The following is a 23,793-nucleotide window of genomic DNA, read 5'->3' as shown; positions in this document are numbered from 1 at the left end:
AAGAACCCCTATCCCCTATGAGAGTAACATGGATTCTACTAAAATCAGAGAGCAATATGGATTTTACTAAAATCGGAACAAGATCAAATTTATGATCAAAGTTTGGTGAAATAATTGATACCTTACAGAAAAGGGATGGGACTAATGTTCCCAAGACATTCACAGTTTGCAAAATGGATAACTCGTTTTAACAAGAGATGAGACGATACTGAAGATGACACCCTCAGTGTCAGGTTGCCCAAAATCATTTGAGGGGAAACTGTCTTCTAGGCATTGTAACTGGAGAAGCTTACTGTCGGCCACATTCTCTAGAGAAGAGAAACCAGTAGAGCGTATGTGTGAAATAGAGAGAGATCTATATAAAGAAAATGACTCACACAGCAGTAGAAGTCGACAGGACACATTCAGGCCTTTCCCAAGCCATTGGTGGTGTAGCCAGGCATCATGCAGGTTCTCCTGACTTGTATAGCCCCAGGGGCTGATGAACCCCAGTAAAGCAGGCAGATAATCATCTTGTGGCCACAGAGGCAAATGATCCAAGTTGGGGTGGTGGGCGGGGGCTACTGTTAATTCCCAGGATCAGCAGGCATTAAACAGACGTTCAGTTTAAGTTAAAAAACCTGGAGGTCAATTTAGTTTACAAAGAGGCGGGGAAGCTGTCCTACAAGGGGTCCACACCCATGGAGGACACTTTCTTTCTAACGGTTGAATCAGACCAGCAAACAGCATATACACCCTATCCCTCCACAGCCACTTTTTGGGAAAAAGGTCATAGGCCCCGAAGCAATTGCCTTTTCATCGGTTGGTTGCTCATAGCAGATCACCTTGTGGAAGTGATTATATTGTGTCAGAGATCATCGAGAGTAATTCTGGGTCGTAATTGCCAAACCACTGAGCAACCTCACCTTGCCAAGTTTACACAAAATTAACCATCACATGTAGGTTCCAATGATTAATAAGGAACACAATAGCCAACGCCATAGACATCTCAATTGGTTCACTTGACAAAATTCTAACCGAAAGATTAAAGTTGAGCAAATGGGTGCTAAAAGCTTTCTTTCCAAATCAGCTAGGACATGAACCGATCTTTCAGTGGACATTCTAAACAAATGGCTTCAAGATCCTGAAGGATTTCTTCAAAGAGTGGGAATTGGAGATGAAACATGGCTTCACCAGTTTATTGAGAGAGTGTTTTCAGAAAGTTAACCAGAGATCACATAGAAAAATGCCAGAGAAACCTTCCCCAGGGAATCCTTCCACACTGCTTCTTCCTCTCATCAAATCAGAGCCATTTTGGAAGAGATTCAGAGTCTTGTTTGGACTTTTTCTTTCTTAATACTAAAATATTTAAAAGGCACTGTTTTACTTCAATTAATAATGCAAAAAAAAGATAGCACTGATATGGCTAAATTTCCATAGCCTTCAGTTCTTCTGGGATGGATTAAACGTCAATTTACAAAAGAGGTCTTGACATTGATGGAATGTATATTGATAACGTTTTGATATTTTATTTTTTATCTTCTCATTACATTTCCATTAACATTTTGAGGGCTCCTTATTTGTACAAGTTAGCTCAAGCTGAACTGTATCCTTAGTTCTGTGTAATATAAATATAGCAGATTTTATTCTGTGTGGAAATTGAAAGGAAAGATGTCTCTGTATATTTGAGTTGAATCAAAATATTAATATCTTCCGAGTGGTTACTATACCAGAAAATCTAAAACAGTTATGAAGGCTATCAGTACATTTTAAAACTCTTTACTGTGAATTTACAGAGTAGGTATTGAACTTTACATTCAGCCTTTCATATATTTTTTAATCATCCATTACATTCCCTCACTGTACCGGGACTTATCCCATTTTCCCTCTTTGTCTCCCTTTCCATCCCTCATTCTTTCCTAACCTCCTAAACTTATCCTTGGAAAATGCTGCCCTTTTGATCTCCAACCTCTGATTTCACAGGGATGACTTCATTTCCTGCCTTGAAGGATGATTAAGAGCCATAACCTTGGGAACCAATCAGTCTCTATCTGACTGGAAACCTCCTCTCTCTTTACTGTGATGGTTTCCCCCCACATTTTTCTTCCATCTACTCTAGACCCTTTCAAAGGCATTGGTAGTGTAGCCAGGTAGCATCTAGTTTTTTTGGGGTCTCATAGACTACTGTTTTCATGGACTAGTAGATTATTTCATCTGTTTTTATCATTTCTCTTACTTGCAAATGGGGGAAATCAATAGTTTCTATTCAGATAATTGCTCACTAGCTTTTGGGAACCCCATCTCTGCTCATCACAGTGGGGTGTAGAATGTTGTCTTTTGAACTCTGTGATGCCAAGTGAACCTGGTGTCCCCTCAAATTCTGTTCCCCATCCTCAGACCCGTCAATCCATTTGCTCAAGGAATTCGTTTATGCTTTCCTACCTTTACCCCCTGTATGTTCCAACTCCTGATGGATCTAGTTGCAGCAAAGGTATGTACACACACACACACATATATAAATGTCCTCTGTCAGACTTATCTACAGTCATGGGAATGTTCTCATTCTCTCTCCCACACCTGTACAACCTGTGTCTTTATCCAAGCATCTACTGGTAGTAGATTGCCACTTTTGTAGGATTGTGTGTATAATAGTATCTTTTTTTTGTATTGCCTTGAGGTTTTGCCAACCTCTCAAGGTCTTTCCTTTCCGCCCTTATTAGTTCCCAATCTCCCTCATTGAATATTGCCTTCCGCTTCACCCAAGTGAACATGTTTTCTATTATGCCCCCACCTCTATTCCTCACCAAACAATTTTCGTTGGTTCAGTTAGGTGCAGTAGAGTCCTTTCCAACACACAGTGACCTTATGCACAACGTGACCAAATAATGCCTGCGCCTGCACCATCCTCACCATTGTTCCTAGTGTGAACTCCTTGTGCAGCCACTGTGTCAGTCAATCTCGTGCAGGGCTTTCCTCTTTACCTCCACCCTCCACTTTACCGAGCTTGATGTCCTTCTCCAGGGACCGGTCTCACCTGAAAACATGTCCAAGGATGTGAGACCAAGTCCTGCCGTCCTTGCCTCAAAGGAGCACTCTGGTCGTACTTCTTCCAAGACAGATAGATTTATCTTTTAAGTAACCCACGGTACTTACAACATTCTTCACCAGGGCCACCATTCAAATGCATCAATTCTTTTTGGTCTTCCTTATGCAGTGTTAAACGTTTACATGTATGTGAGGCTATGGAAAAAAGATCATGGCTTGGGTCATGCACACCTTATTCCACAAAGGAGCATCCCTTCTCTTCAATACTCTAGAGAGGTCTTGTGCACCAGATTTATTTACTACAACTAGCATTTTAATCACTTCTGTGAGCATTGATTGTGGCTCCAAGCAAGACAAAATCCTTGACGACGTCAACCTTTCTCCGTTTATCATGGATATTACCTTTTGGATCAGTTGTGGTAATTTTTATCATAGAAATGATCTTTTCTAGTGTACAATTATCAAATGTATAAGGACCTAGAACTGCAACCATAAAATATTTAAACTAAAGTAGACGTAATTAAAATAAGCTGTATACTAAGCATGAATATAATTTATGTAAATGTAATATCAATCTAAATATATTGAATATTAATTGCTGAGTGTAATTGGATAACTGAAAGATTAATTAAATAAATATAGCAATGATTACTCAAAATTATATCGCAAATATATTATTAATAACTGCATGTCATCTAAGGAAAATACATATCAACCACATTATAAAGCAAAGTTATAGCAAGGAAAAAGGTTTGTGCATGAATATTAAATCATTTAAGAGTTATAGTTACGGGGGCCATCTTGTCGGAGATCTAGAAGATTAACTGTCCATTTTGCTGTTGGTTTGTGGATTTATGTGTTGACTTACCACCCCACCCCCGACTACCACAGTTGGTCTAAGTGTAAATGTGCTTTTGCTAGAGAAGATGATAAAATGTTGTTTTTTTAAAATTAGGATTCAACCTACCGAGAGCAGTTAATTATCCCAAGCATAGGATTGCCTTTGAAAACAAAAGTTTTCGCATCTGTACAAGCCACCAATCTGGACGGCAGGTATTTCTATACACTTATTTTGTGTTGGTTAAACAAAGCTTCATGAATCATAAATTTATTTTATGATTACAGTTTTAAAAGTGCTACCATGGCCACACAATTTAGACATCCTAATGAGCCCTGGTGATATAATGAGCTGCACAGTGAGCTACAAACTAGAATGTCAGAAGTTTGAATCCACCAGGAGCACCAATGCGAAATGTCTGCTTCCATTGAGCCCAGAGCAATTTGATAGCAATTAGTGTAGAATAACTAGGGGAAAAAAATCATCAAATTATAAATGTTAATGGATAACATGAATTTTATTTCATAATTTGGAGATAATATTTCTTCCCATCAATAAGGAGTGGTGATTAGGAGGCAAGATGGGTAGATCTAGGACACAGGAATGTCCTACTTCTTTACATGAGAGGTGGAGAACAGACAGTAGTCACTTCGTGAGCACTTCTGATTTGCAAAGCCCTCTGTGTAAATGGTACCTTTTAAAATATATTTAGTAAAAGTTAAATAGATCTCTGCAAAAGGGCCTGGGTCAAAATTATTAAAATCAATTCCATTTAACATATCTTCAAAAAACAAAAATGCATGTCACACTTGAAAATTCTAGATTGTCAGAATTGAAAGGGAATTGAAAACTGTCCTAAAAATTGTTAAAACTTCAAAAAATATTTTTTGTACCTTATTACTTAAACTTTGTACTCTGAAAAAATCGGTGTGTTCTAGAAATTTAGTCCTATTTTCTCTTCCATTTTTTCCTTAGAAATATGTGATTACTTAATTTAAAAAATAAATCTGGAAAAATTTCCTTATTTGGGGGTTATTACTTCATTTTGGCTAGATAATATGTTTTTTATTCCAAGAGTTAGCTTATATCTTGGATGTATCTGTCTAGGCACTCTTGGTCTTGTGGATGAAAGTTGCTTGTTTGCCTCAGAGGTTTCTTCCACCCAAGCACATTGTCTGTATCCTACTCCTACATTCCTTCCACTCTTGCTTCAGACAATTTGGTTACTTTGATGGTACAATTATATCCCCAAACCGTTGCTATATTATACTGTTGTCTGTCTTCCATTAGAGACAGTGGCTTTTAGAAAAAAAGAGTTGTTTTCAGTGTCCATAACCATCAATTGATTTCATTTTGGGGTTTTATGTCTTTCCAAATTTGACAATTCAGTTACTTAGTACACAACAAAAGATCTTAATTCTGTTAACACAAATATCTTTGGGTCATTAACCTTAATTCCGCTGGATATAGATGACATTTCTCTCTTAGAGACTTTTAAAGATCTTGAGGTTATAAAATTTCTAATAAATGAGAAGCATCTGTCAATAGCAGCTAATATAAAACTATACGTAGTTCATGTTATAAGAGGCTTGTCATTATTTATTTCCTTAGATTATTGACTATTAGAGAGAAGTAGATTCTGACCTAGCTGATGTTTACTTTCTCCTGCAGATGGAATGTCTTAATGGATTATTGCTATACCACTCCATCCGGGAATCCAAATGATGACACACGATATGATCTCTTCCTTAGGTACGTGTCTTAGTCTCCTATTTGTATCAAAGACTCTATTGTAATTAATCAAAATGGAAAATCTAAAGCAAGCAAACAAATGACAGCACTCTTCTAGCTTCTGAATTTAAGATTTTACATGTTTAACTATGAGCACTTATAAAGGTGGAGGCGTAAAAGTTACGAACAATTTTCTTACCTAAAATAATGATTAAGCTATTGTTGAGTGAGTGGTTCAAGTTGGTTAAACCCATCCAAGACGTTTTATTCATGTCTTGGAGAAATGGGAATATGTTTTCTGTCAGGAAGAACGTGGTTTGGATATTATTGTCAGTAAAAGCAAGGCAGTCGAAGGTCACCATTTATCTGCAGCCAGACCATCTCCTCACATGTCAAGAGGAGAGTAAATTAATGATCTGAGTAATTCAGACTCCAAAATGCTTTTGTTCATTTCTCAGTATTTCATAGGGAATGATAATACAGCCTAGTACTCCTTTTCTATCAGAGCCAATAACTCCAACTTCATTCGCCAAAGGACAATGATAGAATGAATGTAATCTACATTTGGGGGAAAGGAGACGTTGATCAGAAAAACGTTCAGTCATCGCAGTGCTTTTTGAGCATTTTTATCTGACGGTAGAACAGACGGGAGAGTCAGACAACGGCTTCTAATCATGCTTATCAAATGCACTTGGCTCAGTTGTCTGCGGCTTATTGACACATGATGGGAGTAATATGATGGGAAAGCAAAAGAATATGTTTCATTGGCTAATCAAGGTTAAGATGATATCCTGAGGTTACAGTCCAGCTGACACTCAGATCCTCTTGCTGGAAGTGTTAATTTTGGCAGAATTTCTGGGAAAAATGTCAGGAAGTACCACTTACAAGTTATCATATTCTCTGAATCTGTATTTACAAATTGGAAAGCCAAGTCTAACATACTCATAATGCTCTGGTCTGTCAGTGACTCGGAAACACGGTGGGGGCTCAGTAATAAGTAAATGGCGAAGAGAATTATCGCGTGCCAGTAAGTTAAGGGATCACAGGTGCTACAGGTGTATAAAGTGATCACAAAAATGGGGAATAAAACTGTCATTAAGAAACAAATAGAATAAGCATGCAAAATTGTATTTATAATACTTATACAATAGATAGACATAAATGGCTATAAGGAAATATATTGACAGATCCACAGTGGTTATTTATGTAGCACTGTGGGACATTTGTTTTTTTCCCTATTGCCTAAAGTTTCTAAAAAATTGCATATTGATAATGCTGGTATAAATATGTGGACAACCTACTTGTGAATCTTTTAATTTTTCTTATTGAAAAATCAGAGAGTAAAAAAGGAAACTGGAAATTTCCCCAAGCTCCGTTTTCAGTAGAACTGGAATAAAGAGAAGACCTAGAATTTCCAAGGTATATGTGAATGTTTATTTAAAAAAAAAAGAAAAGAAAGATCAGCAGAAAGTAGCTCTTCAACTTTGTTAATGTTAAAGATAACTTTGTTATCTCTGGGGTCAATACAGATGTTTTTCTCATACATTGCTCCCTACTAAAACCAAACTCACTGCCATAAAATGTATTTGGACTCACAGTGAGTTGGGTTGACAGTGCTGTAAATCTTTATAGGAACAAAGAGCCTCATCTTTCCCTACAGAGTGGATTTTGGTTGGAACTGCTGTCCCTGACAGTCAGTCCAACAACAACTTGACAGCTTTGTCGACATAGATTCAAAAGAGAACAATCATTAAGGAGGGCAATATAGCAATATGGATTAGATATTATCATAGTCGCCCCATAGGGCAGAGTAGAACTGCCACTGTGGATTCGAAGCCTGTCACTCTTCACAGGAGTCAATACTCTCATATTTCTCCCATGGAGTAGCTGGTGGTTTGTGCCTGCAGACCTTGCAGCTAGCACACCAACAACGACAACAACTAAAACCCACGATGCCACCAGGGGACTAAGGGTTCTGTGAGTCAGAATGGACTCAATGGCATTGAGTTTTAGTTTTGTGTTTCTTAGTAGATCCTACAGTTAACCCTGCATGATTTAAATATAATTTATATACAAAGTTATTTGTTATTGAATCACTTATTTAAAAAGCAAAGTGCCCACTGGAGATCCCCTCACAGAGGGGTCTAGAGGAGGAGATGAGTCAGTCAGGGTGCGACATAGCACTGATGAAGAATATAGCTTTCCCCCAGATCCTGGATGCTTCCTCCCCCCAACTACCATGATCCAAATTCTACCTTGCAGGACTGGATGGGGCAGAGGTTGTGCACTGGTGCAGATAGGAGCTGGAGGCACAGGGAATCCAGGGTGGATGATACCTTCAGGACCAGGGGTGTGAGAGGTGATACTGGGAGAGTAGAGGGTGAGTGGTTTAGAAAGGGGGAACCGATTACAAGGATCTACATGTGACCTCTTCCCTGGGGGATGGACAACAGAGAAGGGGTGAAGGGAGATGCCGGATAGGGCAAGATATGACAAAATAATAATCTATAAATTATCAAGGGCTCATGAGGGAGGGGTAAGCGGGGAGGGAGGGGGAAAAAGAGGACTTGATGCCAAGGGCTTAAGTGGAAAGCAAATGCTTTGAAAATGATTAGGGAAAAGAATGTACAGATGTGCTTTATACAATTGATGTATGTATATGTATGGATTGTGATGAGTTGTATGAGCCCCTAATAACATGTAAAAAAAAAAATAAAAAGCAAAGTGCTCAAGCAACTCAAGGAAACCTAATTGGGGAACATTTGTACAATGGAATATTATGCAGCTGTGGAAAAGAATGAAGAAAATCTCTAATACTTAATTGGAGAGAGTGATAAGATATAGCATACACAGTAAACAAGGCAAGATATGAAATAGTATACATAATATGCAAATATTTTTAAGCTCGGGTTGACCATAAAAACATATTTGCTCTGCTTATAATTGCATATTCCCTAGGAGGATACAGAATCCATGTGATCACCCGTGATAGGAATTGTATGGTTATTCCAAATGATGTGAACGAGGACAAAGATAAGACTGACTGAGGCTTTTAATACACATACACACACGTGCTTTTCAAGAGGAAGATGAGGCTTTCTTTTCCCGTAAACAGGTTCAGCCTTGGAAATTCCCACATCTACCCTGAGTTATAGGTTGTTATTAATCAGAATTGATTTGATGGCAGTGAGTTGGGTTTTTGGTTTTGGATTTCAGAGTTTAGATTTTTAGTATTGCTGAGTTGGAACAAACTCGATGACACCTTACAACAGATTTTCAACCATTTTAACGTGTAATATCCATGAAGTTTTATAGGAATATTATCATCAGAAACAATTCTGTTTATACTGTACAGTTTGTTGCTTTTGCTGTTCTATTAACGTGGGGTCTTATAAATATGTGTAGCATGGTATGGCTTGTTCATCAAGAATATACTGGAGTTCCTGTAATACCACAGAAATGGCTTTCCCGGTTCCGAAGTGTGACCCTCTCCTGTGATGTTCTCTTTTCACATCCCTATCCCGTAGCTGTGACAAAGATCCTCAGACCACCGTCATTGAAAACGGCAGGAGCCAGCACGGGCGGTTTTCATTCGAAGTGTTCCGGTTTGTGAAACACAAGAACCAGAAAATGTCCACCGTCTTCCTGCACTGTGTGACGAAGCTCTGCAGAGCCGATGACTGCCCCTCGCTAATGCCGGTAGGCTTCCACAACGTTGTTCTCAATTGTGGACGTGATGTCACCTGGTGGCTTGACAAATGTGAACAATTGGAAAGATTTACTCACTAGTCAAGTAAATAGCTGTTGAATGTCTATTGTATACCAATCAGTTCTCTGGGGATATGCGCATGGATTCTGAATCAATACACTTACACTTTAGGGTCTTGAGATGGTCATGGGAAGAAAAAGAAAGAATTAAGGTGTGGTGTAAAGGCACCCAAATCACATCACATTGCTAGAGGGACAGGAGGAGAGTTTGGGAGGTTTACTAGATGGAATAACCTTGAGCCATGACTTTGAAGATAGAGACTCCCACAGGGTCACATTTAAGAGTATGAGAGAGATCCTGTTATCAAAGACACACTCACACACAGATGATTGGTGAACTTCCAGGCCTTTGGTAAGTCTCGGCACAGTAGGGAGTAATGGGAAGATCTGGATAGGGTTTCGGGCTGACTCCTGCAAAGTAGATGACAGCCAAACAATCCAGGAACCCATTCAAGTTGCTTTGATTTTAAAGGTATGAAAGATGTGAGTCTCCACTGGAAACCAAAGCCCAACACAAAGCACTTTGTCACTGAGGTGACGCCAACAGAGGAACTCCCTGGGCTCAGCAGCAACACCGCCCCATCGTGTCGTCTTAACAGATTCAATCAGCAGACAGCTGGGTGGGTTAGAGCAGTAGCCAATTGCACAGACCCACCATTGAGGCCTACGTCCATTTATTAGTCAACAAACCAGTTATGCTTGTGACAGGTCCCCTTGGGCGTCCCCTCAATAATAACCTGAGAAAAATGCAGACATACTGTAAAGTTGAAAAGAGTTCTATGTTTATATCCATTCTTGATTCATGCCTAAACGGGGCCCCGTGTCTTCACGTTCACTGACTACTTCAGTTCTAACCCAGCATTGCACATTTGGCTAAACAGGGAGCCCACATTACCATGGCTTGTGCTGACTAACATTTCAGGGAAGGATTTATTAAAGGCTTGAGAGAAATAAAAGTAGGAAAGTTTGATAAACACAGCTCTTTTTCAGAAGAGCCATTGAGCGATGCAAATTAATGAGGTGCAGCACAATTACAGCAGGAGGATATAAGAGACGGAGCCCACACCAGGATAAGAAGCCCAGTAGCACTTGTATGCAGAGTAATTAAATAAATGCACAGAAGGAAATGAATAAAATTAAACATGTGGCGTCTCTTCCAAAACAATCTGCTTTCCAAATGGCCATAAAGAAACAATTTTGCGCCGGTGTGGAATTTCATTTGTTTTCATTAACATTTCAGATTTGCGGCCACCGAAAAAGGAGGGGTGCGGACGGAAGGGCCACGGGGAGCCCTGGGAGCGCCTCTGGGAATGCTGTCCTCTCCGCGGGTCCCATCATCACACGGAGCGGTAAGAGGGTGTCTCCTGATGTGTTCAGGGATAGACATTTCCAAAATGGCTTGCAACTCGGCTTCTAACGGGATCCTCGAGTCACTTCTACAGAGCACAAACTAAGTGTGCGACCAGATAAAAGTCTAAGCAACTTTAATTTCACAGTAGTCTCCTATTGAGTCAAATTCGACATGAAGGCAACTCTTGTTTAAGCCAATATTTACTACACACACACACACACACACACACACACACACACACACACTCACAGTAAGAAATATATTTCATTGCAGCCCTAGAGCCAACAGTTGCTCTTTCCTATCTCTATCAGCTGATTTCTGTAGATCAGCTCTCTCCCTGGCCATCATTTCGTGGTTTGAGTTTGGTCAGTGGGTGACAATCCGGGACTGGGAAGCACCAGCTAATGCTGTCTACACTGCTCTTCCCAGACAGTTCCCGGTGGCACTCCTCTTTTGATGGCCTTGGATTGTCATGCTTTTAATGTAGACCGCTAATCTTCCTCTTGTGAGTTCCCAGCATCTTTGTACATCCCCTAACTCACAGCGGTCTCAGGTGTGCCCGAGCAGAACTGTGATCCCGAGCAGTTTCAATGGAAACTGTTGAAGTAGAGCTTCAAATCCAGTGAAGGTTATACAGTAGAACTTTTGGGGTTTTTTTTGGCTAAGGACAATGTTTTTATTGCTACCAGTGGCTTTTATCATTGATCATTGCGTGGCTGTGACTGCAATCCCATCTTCAGACTGGACGTAGTGCTCAGGATTCAGAAGTCATTCAGAACAATGCAGACAGATTGGGGATGGAGGGGAATACATTTTATAGAGAAAATCTTAGCAACATAAACTATTTTATACAAATGTCAAGAAATGCTTTAGATATATATAAACATGCCCTGATCACATACCACTTTTAAGTTTTACTTTAAGATAAACAAAATAAAAGCAGCAATTTTGTTCCTGGACTTTAGAAATTGAAATGAGGTAAACACTAAAATTCCACATGGTTATGCAAGTCTTTCTTTTACCACCTGACTCATAGAAAGTAATTTCCAAGTAGAAAATTCCAATGCTATCAGTACTGGATAGTGGGGTAGGTTCTTATGATTCACCCACACCGTGATCAATTACCCACACTAAAAACAATGAATACACGTATATGACATCATGCTTGCTTTTCTTCCTTTCCAATTTTTGGTTTGTTCCTACCCCAAAATGGCACCTAATTCCTCAATATACTGATAATGTACTTTACTTATTTCAACCTCTAAAACAGTCAAATCCTCAACTGATTATGCTAAAACCTTCCAGACCTGCTGGATTTTGCTCTCTCTTCCAGTGGATTTGTTTTAAAAAACTTTTTTGTTAGGCAGCAGTAGGAGAACCTCCCTTGGTGGAAATTAGGGTGTTTTTGCTGTTTGTTGACTGAGTGCTATCAAGGGGGATTCCAATTCCTCCTAGCCATTCGTTGTGTCCGCGTAAAACTCCCTCATTGAGTTTCTTTCACTGTAACCTTTACAGAATTAAATTGCCGGACTGTCCCCTGAAAAGCTACTAAGTGTCTTCAAACGTCCAACCTTCTGGTTAGCCACCAAATGCTTAGCTATGAAATCAAGCAAACTCCTTCATTTCCTTTTACTGTTCCACCCACCCACACACAAAAATCTTTTTTTCCAAAACCATTTTTTTGGGTTCTGTTACAGATAACATATCATTCCATAGTTCAATCACAAATAGTAGCATACCATTGCTACCGAATCAGTTTCAAAACATTATGTTCCTTCTTGAAATCCTTAATGTCATCTCCCTTTTATCCCACCACCCCACCCCTGTACCCCTCAGAAGCCCTTATTCTGCTTGCTGTCCCTAGAGGTTCATCAATTCTGGGTTTCATACACTGAAAAACACACAGCAAAAATAAATACAGCAAGATGTTTAAAATATCAACTAAAACACAGGGACAGTTTCTCTCTGCATGTGTGAAAGTAACTCCTATACTCACAGGTCAATAAAGAAATTCTTCTTCATCAGAGAGGACTTGAATCTTTTTTTTCTTTGTCTTTACATACAAGCAACAACCATACAAAACTGGAAACAAGGCAAGCAGTGCAACAAACAGCCATATTACTATATAATAATTCTGTGAGATGTTCTTAAAAAAGATTCCATAAAACAGATATGACAACGATTTTCTGTGTATAGTTATGTTAAAGGTAGTCCTGAGAATTCTTGAAGTTTTTAATAAAAGTCAGTTTATCCTTTTTGAACTTACATTTTTCTGAAAGCATTTGACTGTGGCAATACCCTGTTGTTAGACGCACCAAACTGAAGCTCATGGCTATCAAGTTGAATCCACCTCTTAGCAGCCCTGTGGGACACAATAGCACTGTTCCCTAGAGGTTCCGAGTTTGTAAGGCTGTACAGAAACAGACGACTACATTGTTGCTTCAAGGAGTGGCTGGTAGATTCCAATCACCAATTGTTTGGTTATAAACCAAGCGCTGATAATACTTATGAACCCCTTCCACATCCACGTTCTTTTTCCTAGCAATATGACATTTTCCTCCATTTCACAGACGAACAAGCAGTCTCGGTGAAACTTAGTGACAGGCTGGAGGCCACGCGGTTAGACAGCGATGGAGCTGTGTAGTGTAGTGGTAAATTTCGCTGACACTGAGTGGTCTTCTTGGCTCAATTTCCCAAATGCCACTTATGATTGGTATGAATTGTGTCAACTTCCAGAGCTTCACATGCCTCATTTCCTTGTCCTGTAAAAGGAGAACAATAGCAGTTGTAATATCTACACGCTCTTTTAGGGTTAAAAGGAAAATAATCTGTAGCGCATTTGCAACGGCTCCCAGTCTTGAATAGTACTTAATATTGACCATTAATCAAATTATTATTTAATTCAAGTGTTCCCAAGTGTAATAGAAAGGATAGAGTTCAATGACAAATGCTACTATGTAAAATCAAAGGAAACTGCCAATATTTAACCAGCTATGACCTACAGAACAGGCAAGTTCATTTGGTTCAACCTAATGCAATATGAAAATTCCAGAATTTGGTTAAATCATATCACAAGCAAGTGTCATGTGAACGTATGTCCAAATTGATAGCCAGAACTACACTCTTTCCTTATTTTCACTTTGCTTTTGCCTCAGGTCAGCTAGAAGGTCTGTCCCTGAGTGGACATGGGCAATTTCATAGAGACGAGTTTAATTTCAGGCTTGATTTGCTTTCGCCTCAAAGCTCTGTGATATTTGGAAACTTTGCTCTATTTACTCATTGACCCACCTTTTTTTCCTGTGAACATCGGGTTTGAGTAAAATCCAATAAATTATTCAACTTAGAAATATGTTTTTTGGTTAAGTTTTGTTTTTGTTATTATAGTTGCATTGTGTGTTTAATGAAATTAAATCTATTGTGGTTATTTCCCCCAACATTCTTAATCCTTTTGTTAATTAATTTTGAGATACATTTTATATCTACACATTCAAAATAGTGGAGCCTGTGGCGTAGTGGTTACATACAGGGCTGCTAACTGCAAGGTCAGCAGTTCGAAACCTCCAGCTGCTGCTCAGGAGAGAGATGAATTCTACTGTCCTAATGAGTTACAATCTTAAAAACCAATAGGAGCAATTTTAGCTCATATAGGGTCTATATGAGTTGAAAATGATTCAATGGTAGTGAAAATTTTCATATATCCAAATCCAAGATTTTGAATTTTGGGATGTGAGAAGTATATCAAAATTAACAAGAAGATTAAAAGAATACTGACAAATATAACCACAGTAGACTTAAGTTCATTAAACACACACAGCAACAACAATAGCAAAGACAAAATATGTTTTCTAGGTTAAACTACTTAAAGGACTTAACATAAGTCAGGTGTTTATGGGCAAAGAGTTGGGTCAATGAGGAAAGAGAGCAAAGTTTCCACATATCACAGAGCTTTGAGGCAAAAACAAATCAAGCCTGAAATTAACCCAGTCTGAAACCCTCAATATTCCCCAAATATTCTGAATTAAGACTTCAAAATGCTAAAGGGAGTGCTAAAACCACTTGGTTGGGAAATGCTTATCATGGGGTACAATTCTGGAAATTTAAATGTGCAAACACTGAAAAACCAATGGCACAGGATTATTTTGTTTGCATCCTATGGAGAAACCCAACCCCATGCCAACATCATTGAACTTTATGAATAATTAGCAATGCATTGAACATATTTATTCAGCCCCTCTGGAGAGAGACATTCCACTAGTGGGAAAGGTCATGGTTCTTGCTCAGAGATCTTAGAGTTCAGTGAAAAAGAGAGACTATTAACAAACATAACAAATGCAAATAGAAAGTAGAATGGTTGGAGATATTCATATATATACATATATCATGTATATACATATATACACATACATATATACATATATTATGTATATATACACACATCTATCTACATATAATATGCATGTATGTGTATATATATATGTCACCAAATGATTTTATTAGGATATAATCCAGACATATATCATTCCATAGGTCAGTCATAGCAAATAGTGTTGTATAATCAATACCACAATCATTTTCAAAACATTTTCTTCCTTCCTGTACTCTTTGACACCAGTTCCCTGTTACTCATTCCCTTCCCGCCATAGCCCCCGGGAACCCTTATTCCAGTTATTGTCTCTATAGATTCACTCAACCTCTGTTTCCTATACTGACAAGCATAGGAAGATACATAACCACGAATCAAGAATGCTATCAATGATAATAAAACCCAGAGATAAGCCCTAATATGAAAACAAGACACAGAAGATATTAAAAATAAACTCAAAGTGTATCCAGAGGGAAATCAAATGACAAGATTTTAACCATTCAAGTCAGATTTATCATTTTAATCTACTATAATGGTCTCTCTAATTCTCTTTGTCGGAAACCAGGCTATTCCCAACCACTTTAGTACATAAGAGTATATTTTTAATAGTTTATTTGTGTTAAAAAAGGGGGAAAACATTCTGCATATACCTTTTCATTACTGTTGGTAATTTTTTCCACGCATGTCTAGCCCTACAGAAACGTTTCTGTAGGTAACCTCATTTATTTGATAGTGGGGTGTCCATCCAGAGTACCACATCCTGATGGCTTTCTGTAATAGAATAATTTTTAAAATGCAAATAAATATTCTTCCCAAACAAATAATAACTTTAAAAGATTAATTTTAGAGCAATACCAGTTTTCCATCCAGGCTCTGGGGAGGCAGCCTGTCTTGAGAAAGGGCTCGCCCATCTTCTGGATGGATGGGCCGCAGTTCATTCGGCCCATTCTCGTTTCATAAGAAAGACATTTCCTTATTAAGTAATGATGATTGGGGATTCGGGCATGCCTATGGCTGTTTCCTAAAACACTTCACACTAGTCTTCGTTTTGTATTATAGTAATGCACAGCACCATTCTAAATCATTCTTTGATTGTTAATTTGGTGCTTTGTCCTTCAGAGTCAGACAACAGAACCAACATTTCTGCCAAGATACATATAACTAGAAAAAAATGCACTGAGCATTTTACAAATGGGGCACTTGGATCGAATATTAATTGTGAATTTGTATAGCTTGAGAGATTCATATCTATGATCAAAGCATTTCCTAAACTTAGACTATTTTTATTTAGAAAAATATCTGAAACTATTTGGTTTACACAGATGTATACATTATCATGGACATTGTGACCAAAAGAAGTTCTTTTACCTGTAAAATAGGGGTAGCAATAATATAAGAGCCATATGGTTACTGTAAGGATCCCATGTGATAATATGTGCATACTTTCTAAATTGTACAATCGCATACACACATTAATTATAAAAATGTTTATATTCCAAACCAATTAGTGGACTGTACACATTTTATGGTTTCGTCAACAATATTCACACTAATATTCAAGCACAAATCCATAAATATGAAATCCACTGCTCTACAAGCTAAAGGATTAATAACTATAAGTTACAAAATGGGCAACACAATTCAAGAAACCAAATTAACGTGTTCATTGTATTCGTTTTTATGTTGCTAGGAAAACACAAAAATAATCAACTGCTTCATCTCTTCCCTTACACGGACAAATAGCACGAGAAACCTAGCTCAGGAGTCACGTTTTCATCCCAGTTACTTATTAAGTGTAAATTCATCTTCTTGGAACTTAAAACGATGCTTTTGCAGATGAGGATGGGCAAATTGGCAACACTTAAACTCGGGTGGCACTGACTAATGAATATTTCCCTGTAACAGACTAACAAATGGCATGTTATGGACCCATAAAAATGTAATAGCTGTTAACAGTCACTACCCCCACTAACCTGACTGGAGAGAGCACACTGAAGCAGGACATGGCAGGGAAGAACACCGGACAGTGTCTTTAGAGACTGTGTGCATTTGGATGCCCAGAACAGCAGCGGGGCGATGAGCCCAGGACCCGCAAAACAGAGGACGGGAAAATAGAATGGTTGAAGAGGGCCTTCATTATTGACTTCCCTGTGACCTTTGTGGGGGAGGGGACGGAGGGGACATTTAGGTAAATGCAATCATAGAGACCGAATCAACAAAGATAAATATTTGGAGAATCCATGTCATGTTCATTTTTCTCCCCTTTTCACCCCACACAGAAGAAACTCCAACCAACAATTCACAACTTGGTAAGATAATTTACACATTGTTAAATTCAACATCATTTTCTGTTTATTCAAAGTATTTTGGGTTGATCAGTTACAAAGTTATAATCAAGTGTACATAATGGGCCCTAGAGGTACACATTTGGTATGGTACACTGGAATAACAGTTGACAGGTAATTTAAAAAATTCGCATGTGGTCCCTTGGTCGATTTTTATAGCATTCTATGCATATGCATTTTATTTGTTTGTTTGTTTATTATTTATATGACATCCATGGACCATCATAGCTGTAAACCATACAAAGGGTTAACCCACCCAGTTTGTCAGAAGACCGCATTCCAATAAGATATCTCAGACATGGGGGCGGGCCTAATTCTAGGAAATAGGGATGGCAGATGAAAATGTCACAGGGAAATGTCTTTAACCTAGACACATTTAAATCCATTAGAAAGTCAATGTAACCACTTTATTTTAAAATGATGTTCAAGTGGCACCTACACATTGTGACGAGGTGAGAGAAAGGGAAGATTGGGCCTTTATCGCACTTATTTTATATTTGCAGGTTCCCCAAGGGAGACTGCTTTCCAGCTGAACCCCATCACCAGTGCCCTGATATCGGGGATGGTCATCATGGGAGTCATGAGCTTTTCACTTCTTCTCTGCTCCTTGGCCCTTCTACACAGGAAGGGGCCCACCAGCTTGGTATTGAATGGTATAAGAAACCCGGTCTTTGAATGATTGTGCCATGCTCTCGCTCTCCAGGGCAGCTTTCCCTGACTATTTTGTATGTGACTCAGTCGGTGTTTCATCTGAATGCCAGCCAGTCTTCATATGTGTGTACTTGTTAGATTTTGCAGTGTCTCATGAGCATGAGAATAGTGAAGGAATTTTGATAGTATTGCTATTATCACTTGGGTAGGGGGTCGGACCCATTAATATGGCACCAAATGGGTAATACTAACAAGAAATTTTTTTAAAAAAAGATATTCCGTGCTTAGATCTTCCAGGATCAGTTGTATTTCCTTTTGTTTGAATTTCCTTTTGATGTTTGGTTAAAGAGATAACAGGTGGGTTAGGAGAAAAGTACTACCTTCCCCCAAGCATTAAAGCCCAATGGGAAGGCATTTTGATTTGCATACGTCGTCCTTAAATAAAAGTAGTTTTCTGTTTTATTCCAGCTAATTCGAAGTTGGGAATTTGTTTTAATTGGATTGGCCATTTTGGACAGCTGAGATTTCATTAATTATTCAATGACCTCCTGTGGTTTGGGCTGATTCCCATGTCTGATGACGTTCATTTTGAAATAAACTCTTGGGAAATGTTTTTAACCTGGAACATCTATTTGGGCAGAAATAAATGTTACCTTTGAAAACTACTAAGTGAACCCTACATCATTATTCATTTGGATAAAAATGGCTCTGACGAGTTTTCTCCTCTGGCTCCTGTTAAAACATCACCAACATGTTAACTCTCCTCCCAGGTAAACAATTCAGTTGCTTTCACAGCTGTGCTTCCTACAGTGAGGCAACTGTGCAAAGATTATGCTTAATTCAGGAATCATTATGTGGAAAACAAACTGTGGCTGGGGGAAAGGACATTGTCATCACCACTTAAGCACCGTATCCGTGTGTGTGTGAGTGTGTGTGTGTGTGTGTGTGCGCAACAACCTGCTTCCTCTTCCCTTTAGGACAAAGAGGAAAATCAAGGTGTCATAACTGTCATGTAATAAACAGTATTTCCCTATAGTACTAAGCTCCAAGAGCTTTCCATCCTTGTTCAGTTTTGCAAAGCAAAGTAAGTCAAATTTTAACGAGCCCATGTTCTTCAACATGCACACACAACCCCCACAACTTTCTGTAATCCAGCCAAACCATGATCACACAATTGAATAATTAAAACAACTCAATTTGAAACATTAACTATTACCATTTACAGCTACTAGAAGTTCCACAATAATTGTAAAAGTTGCTATAAAAACAAATTTTGATGAAATATTTGTGACACATTAGGAAGACTAAATTTATACCACCACATGCAAATCACTATGCAATTTTAGCTCTTCTTAAAATGAGATACCAAATTCTTCAGTTAATAATTAAATCAATCAACAAATTAAACAAAGTTTTCTTCACTTTTCCCTAATATTTCAGGAGAACTTGCCTCAACATACTATTTTATGGTGTAGGCATAGCTAAATGGAAATTGAATCTGTAAATTTACAGGAAAATTTCTTTAACATAGAAAAATTGAAATCAATGAGAAAGTCAATTTACCTATTTTATTTTAAAATGATTTTCAAGAGGCTGTTTTGAGTTCATCTCCTGTAAAAGCTTTCTTTCAAATTAAGAGAACACAATCATACAGAAAAGGCAACATTCAATTTTATGACCCTGTATTGTACATGGATAGTATTAAAATATTTTGATTAAGGTATTTAAGACATTTGAATGAACTGACATTGACCCCAAATGTAAGTCAAAATTTGAATTTGGTTCATACCCTTGAAGCAAGTTTGATTTTTATATTTTAAGAATGTACTTTATTTTACAAGTAAAGACCTTTTTACAGGCAATTTAGGATTTATACTACTTTTGCCACTTTTTCATCATAATGAGAGAACAAGAATCATATTGAGACACACCTATTTGTTTCATGTAGCTTTTTCTTTTAAATCTAGAGTTCTATCAACTACATATAGTTGATAGTTGAGAAACCGCAGTGTGAAAACCTTACAAAATATGTGCAAATGTTCCTTCAGTTTCAATACCTCAAAAAAATTTTGTACTTCAGGGGTAAGGTTTAATGATATGTAAAAGATGATTGTTTAATAAAATAATTGCAAATGAACCTCTTTAAAATATTGATCTGATTTTTCCCCCCAAGATATTTACACTTCCTACTCTCACCAGTCTCTTCTTCCTTTCATAAATATGGAAAAGAATGTCACTTCAACAATAAGTTGTCCTCCTACACCTTCTACAGGGAAAGGGCAATGATCTTGGAAGGTGCTGTCGCAGAATGGACTCTGTCCTCTCAGTGTGGGCCTTTCCAGTTGAGACATTGAGTAGGAGACATATCCATGAGATATGTTAGATGGCAGAGCTGAATTTAAGCTCTGACTAAAGCTTGAAACTGACAATTTTTTAAAAATGAAAAAAATTAGACAGTTCAGATTCTACATGAAATTTCATAATGTCTCCTGTGGGGCTCCGTCAGGTTTTGGTAGGAAGGTTGACAGAGAACAACGTCTTGTTTGCGGAGAATCCAGGCTTACAGAACTGAACTGGAAGGACTCAAGGGTTGCCAATTAGCTTTGAGAACCACAGGATCCACGGTGCTTCCGGGAGGGTGTTGTCAGATGGGGGAAAAATAAGGCTACTTTCCATATCCTCACAGATAGTCATGTTTTAGGAGTGAGTAGAAATACAGACTGTCGTTGACATAGGTAAGAAAGCGATCAAGCTGCTCTTAAGTCAGCTGTTTTGATAGTTCATTTCCTCTATCAACTATTGATGGGGAGACGTTGAATATTGAAAAATACAATCTGCAATGTAGGGTGGGGAGACTTAAATAGTGAGAAAAACAACCGTTTTAAGACATGACAAACTTGTAAAAAGCACCGTCCACATGTATCACGCTGCTGAAATGTAAACATTCCTAATCAAGACATGTAAACTGAGTGAACGAATCAATGAAGGTGTTGAAAATGTTGAGAGTAAACAACTGAGATGGTTACAGAGCATTTAGTGTCTAGAGAAGTGTTCTCCAGCGGGGGACCCTCTTTCACATTAGCTGAACAAAACAGATGAAATGGAAGGGATGAAATGGGTCAGGATGGGGTGGGCAATGATGAGCTCTACAGTCAGGCGGAGTGCTCGATCTCTTCAAGAACAAGAAGGCAGAAGATGATACAGTACAGGAAGAACCCCTGGACAGACACACGTCCTACAGGACGGCCCTTGTGTGTGCTACTAATCAAGGAGTGGGAACAGCGGCAGTGGTAACAGGCTAGGAGCCGTGCCAGACTTAGCAATGGATAGCAGAGTTTCTACAGGGCAGCCATAAGAGCTGGACCATGAGAAGAAGAACGCCTATTGAAGAGATCTCGTTAACTAATTAGGAGACCAGGGCTTAAGCCTTTGCTAACTGTCAACCACAATCTTCAGGCAGACAGCTCCATCTCTCCAGAGGAAGGTCCGAGGTAAGTGGAAACTGAATAACTAAAAGGTGCATTTTCATGCTATGGGCTGTATTGGCTCTCAGTGTATGGCAAAACAGAGCAGTTTCTGAACATTGGAATTGTACAGCAGAATTAAAATGACCTTGGTTAATGCCACTTTTTGCTGAGATTTTTTGATGCATATGAACTACACATGATATTTGAAGGTCTTAGCTTAGTAAAATTTATTTATAATGTTCTTTGAACACTTGGCCAAGTGAAATTAAGAATGGAGACAGTCTCCAGGAATGGGTTGTGGGAAGTGGATACCACACCGGGTGATATAATCAGAGTGGGTGAGACCAAAATGACTGCCTGTTAATATTTTTGTGCAGTGTTTCAACAGAAATTTGTTATTTTCATTAAAAATCTCCCTGTAGTCCATTGTAAGAACTAGGACTTTATTCATGAACCTGGTTTACATGTGACAACTCTAGCAGTATTCAACCAGAATGCAATTGGATCCAATGGAGTGGTTACTAGGCAAGAATGGAATATACTGACATCAAGTCCATGATTCATCTTAAGAGAGCCATTTTGCACACCCACAGTTGCTGATCCAGCAAATCCGTCCAGGAAGATCAGCAATGCTCAGAGGCACAGCATGGCGTAAGTTTAAGGGTGTGCTCTGGCACCCCTCCTGGTAGACAGCCAATGAGAATTCCAGTCTCAAATGAGGCACGCAAGTGAAAGAACTCCAACAAATTAAACATTGCAATGAATTTAATAAAGTTAATTTTAACCATATAGCATTTATATAGTTATTTCCTAAGTTTTGCCTGTATAACTTTAATTATTTGACATCTACACATATGCAATCTAGCTTATAGTCAATATACTAAGATGGTAACAATTTAAGAAAATGCTAATGAGCAGATATGCAAAGTATAAAAATAGTAATATTTATATGAAAAAAGTTTTAATTTGTGTATTGAATATCATTCTTTATTGTTTGTTACATAGAACACAGTGCCTGATATTATTTTATGTATGCTAATAAATGAGATATTGGCCACATTGATAGGACACAGAATTTAATTAATGCCTCTTGGGCATTAAAAAGTGTGTTGATTGTTTCTTCTTCCAAGAAAATAACAAATAGTATTTATCTGAGCATTACATTTATATCATTCATTTTTCTGGACGTCTATTATGTTTTCAATGTTTTTCAAAACCACCAGAATTCAAATGCATCAATTCTTTTTTAAAAAAATCATTTTATTGGGAGCTCTTACAGATGTCATAACATTTCATAATTCAGTTAGATCAAACATACAATTGCTGCCACCCTCAGTTTCAAAACATTTTCTACATTCTTGAATGCTTTGATATCAGCTCTCCTTTATCACCTCCCTCTCTTACCCTACCTCCCAGGAACCCTTATTCTTGTTATTATATATTCTTTTTAAACTTTATTTTGCTTGTTGTTTTGTTGTATCTTACATCATCCAATATATCCATTCACCTACAATTCTGTTATCTGCTCCCCTCGAGTTATACAGTCATCCTTTCTATCTGCTCCCTCTTCCTCCTCTTCCCTCCTCCCCCCTCTTCCTGTATTCTCTGGGAATCAGTACTCCCATTACTATTCCTTTAGGGTTATCTATCTTGGCTTTCATGAATTGATTGATCTTAATTATACAAATGAACATATGCAGGTCTAACCAGATTAAGGAGATAAAACTAAGTCCATAATAATAAGGGGAAGAAAAATGAAATAACTAAAGGATAGTTATGTGTTTCATCAGTGCTACATTTCACCCTGGATTTATCATCCCTTCCATGTGGCCTTTCTGTGAGGGACTGCCGAATTATTATGTACAGGTGGGTTTGGGGTCTCCATTACACCCTTGCCACTTCACATCAATTTTGTTGCTTGTTTCTGCACTTCTGATACCTATTCCTGCCACACCTCATGATCACACAGGCTAGTGTACTTCTTCTGTGTGGACTTTATTGCTTCCCTGCTGGATGGCCACATGTTTAACTTTAAGTCTTTAAGACCCCATAAAGCATATATTTTAATAGCTGGGCACCATTAGCTTTCTTCACCACAGTTGCTTATGCACCCTTTTTGTCTTCAGTGATCATGTCAGGAAGGTGAGTACCATAGAGTGTCACATTGTTTGAACAAACCGGTCTTGTACTTAGGTAATGTTTAAGTAGAGACCCAATGTCCATCTGCTTCCTGTTGTGCATGTATGTGTGTATGT

The 23,793-nt window shown here is 38.3% G+C and overlaps 1 protein-coding gene across 1 annotated transcript in view; it reads left to right on the top strand.

Annotated features, from left to right (window-relative positions):
• Positions 1–18,742, top strand: part of ZPLD1 (zona pellucida like domain containing 1) — a 125,690-nt gene extending 106,948 nt beyond the window's left edge. Inside the window, exons 7-12 of the mRNA XM_075543475.1 lie at positions 3,980–4,077; positions 5,534–5,614; positions 9,121–9,292; positions 10,602–10,710; positions 17,355–17,384; positions 17,924–18,742. Of these exons, the coding sequence (XP_075399590.1) occupies positions 3,980–4,077; positions 5,534–5,614; positions 9,121–9,292; positions 10,602–10,710; positions 17,355–17,384; positions 17,924–18,099 (666 nt within the window). The 3' untranslated portion in view covers positions 18,100–18,742. The remainder of the gene's footprint in view (positions 1–3,979; positions 4,078–5,533; positions 5,615–9,120; positions 9,293–10,601; positions 10,711–17,354; positions 17,385–17,923) is intronic.
• The last annotated feature ends 5,051 nt before the right edge of the window (positions 18,743–23,793 follow it).

This window comes from Tenrec ecaudatus, chromosome 2 (assembly GCF_050624435.1).
Source record: "Tenrec ecaudatus isolate mTenEca1 chromosome 2, mTenEca1.hap1, whole genome shotgun sequence".
Classification (NCBI taxonomy): Eukaryota; Metazoa; Chordata; class Mammalia; order Afrosoricida; family Tenrecidae; genus Tenrec; species Tenrec ecaudatus.
Note: the sequence above shows the minus strand (reverse complement) of the source record. Positions and strands in the feature narration are given on the sequence as shown.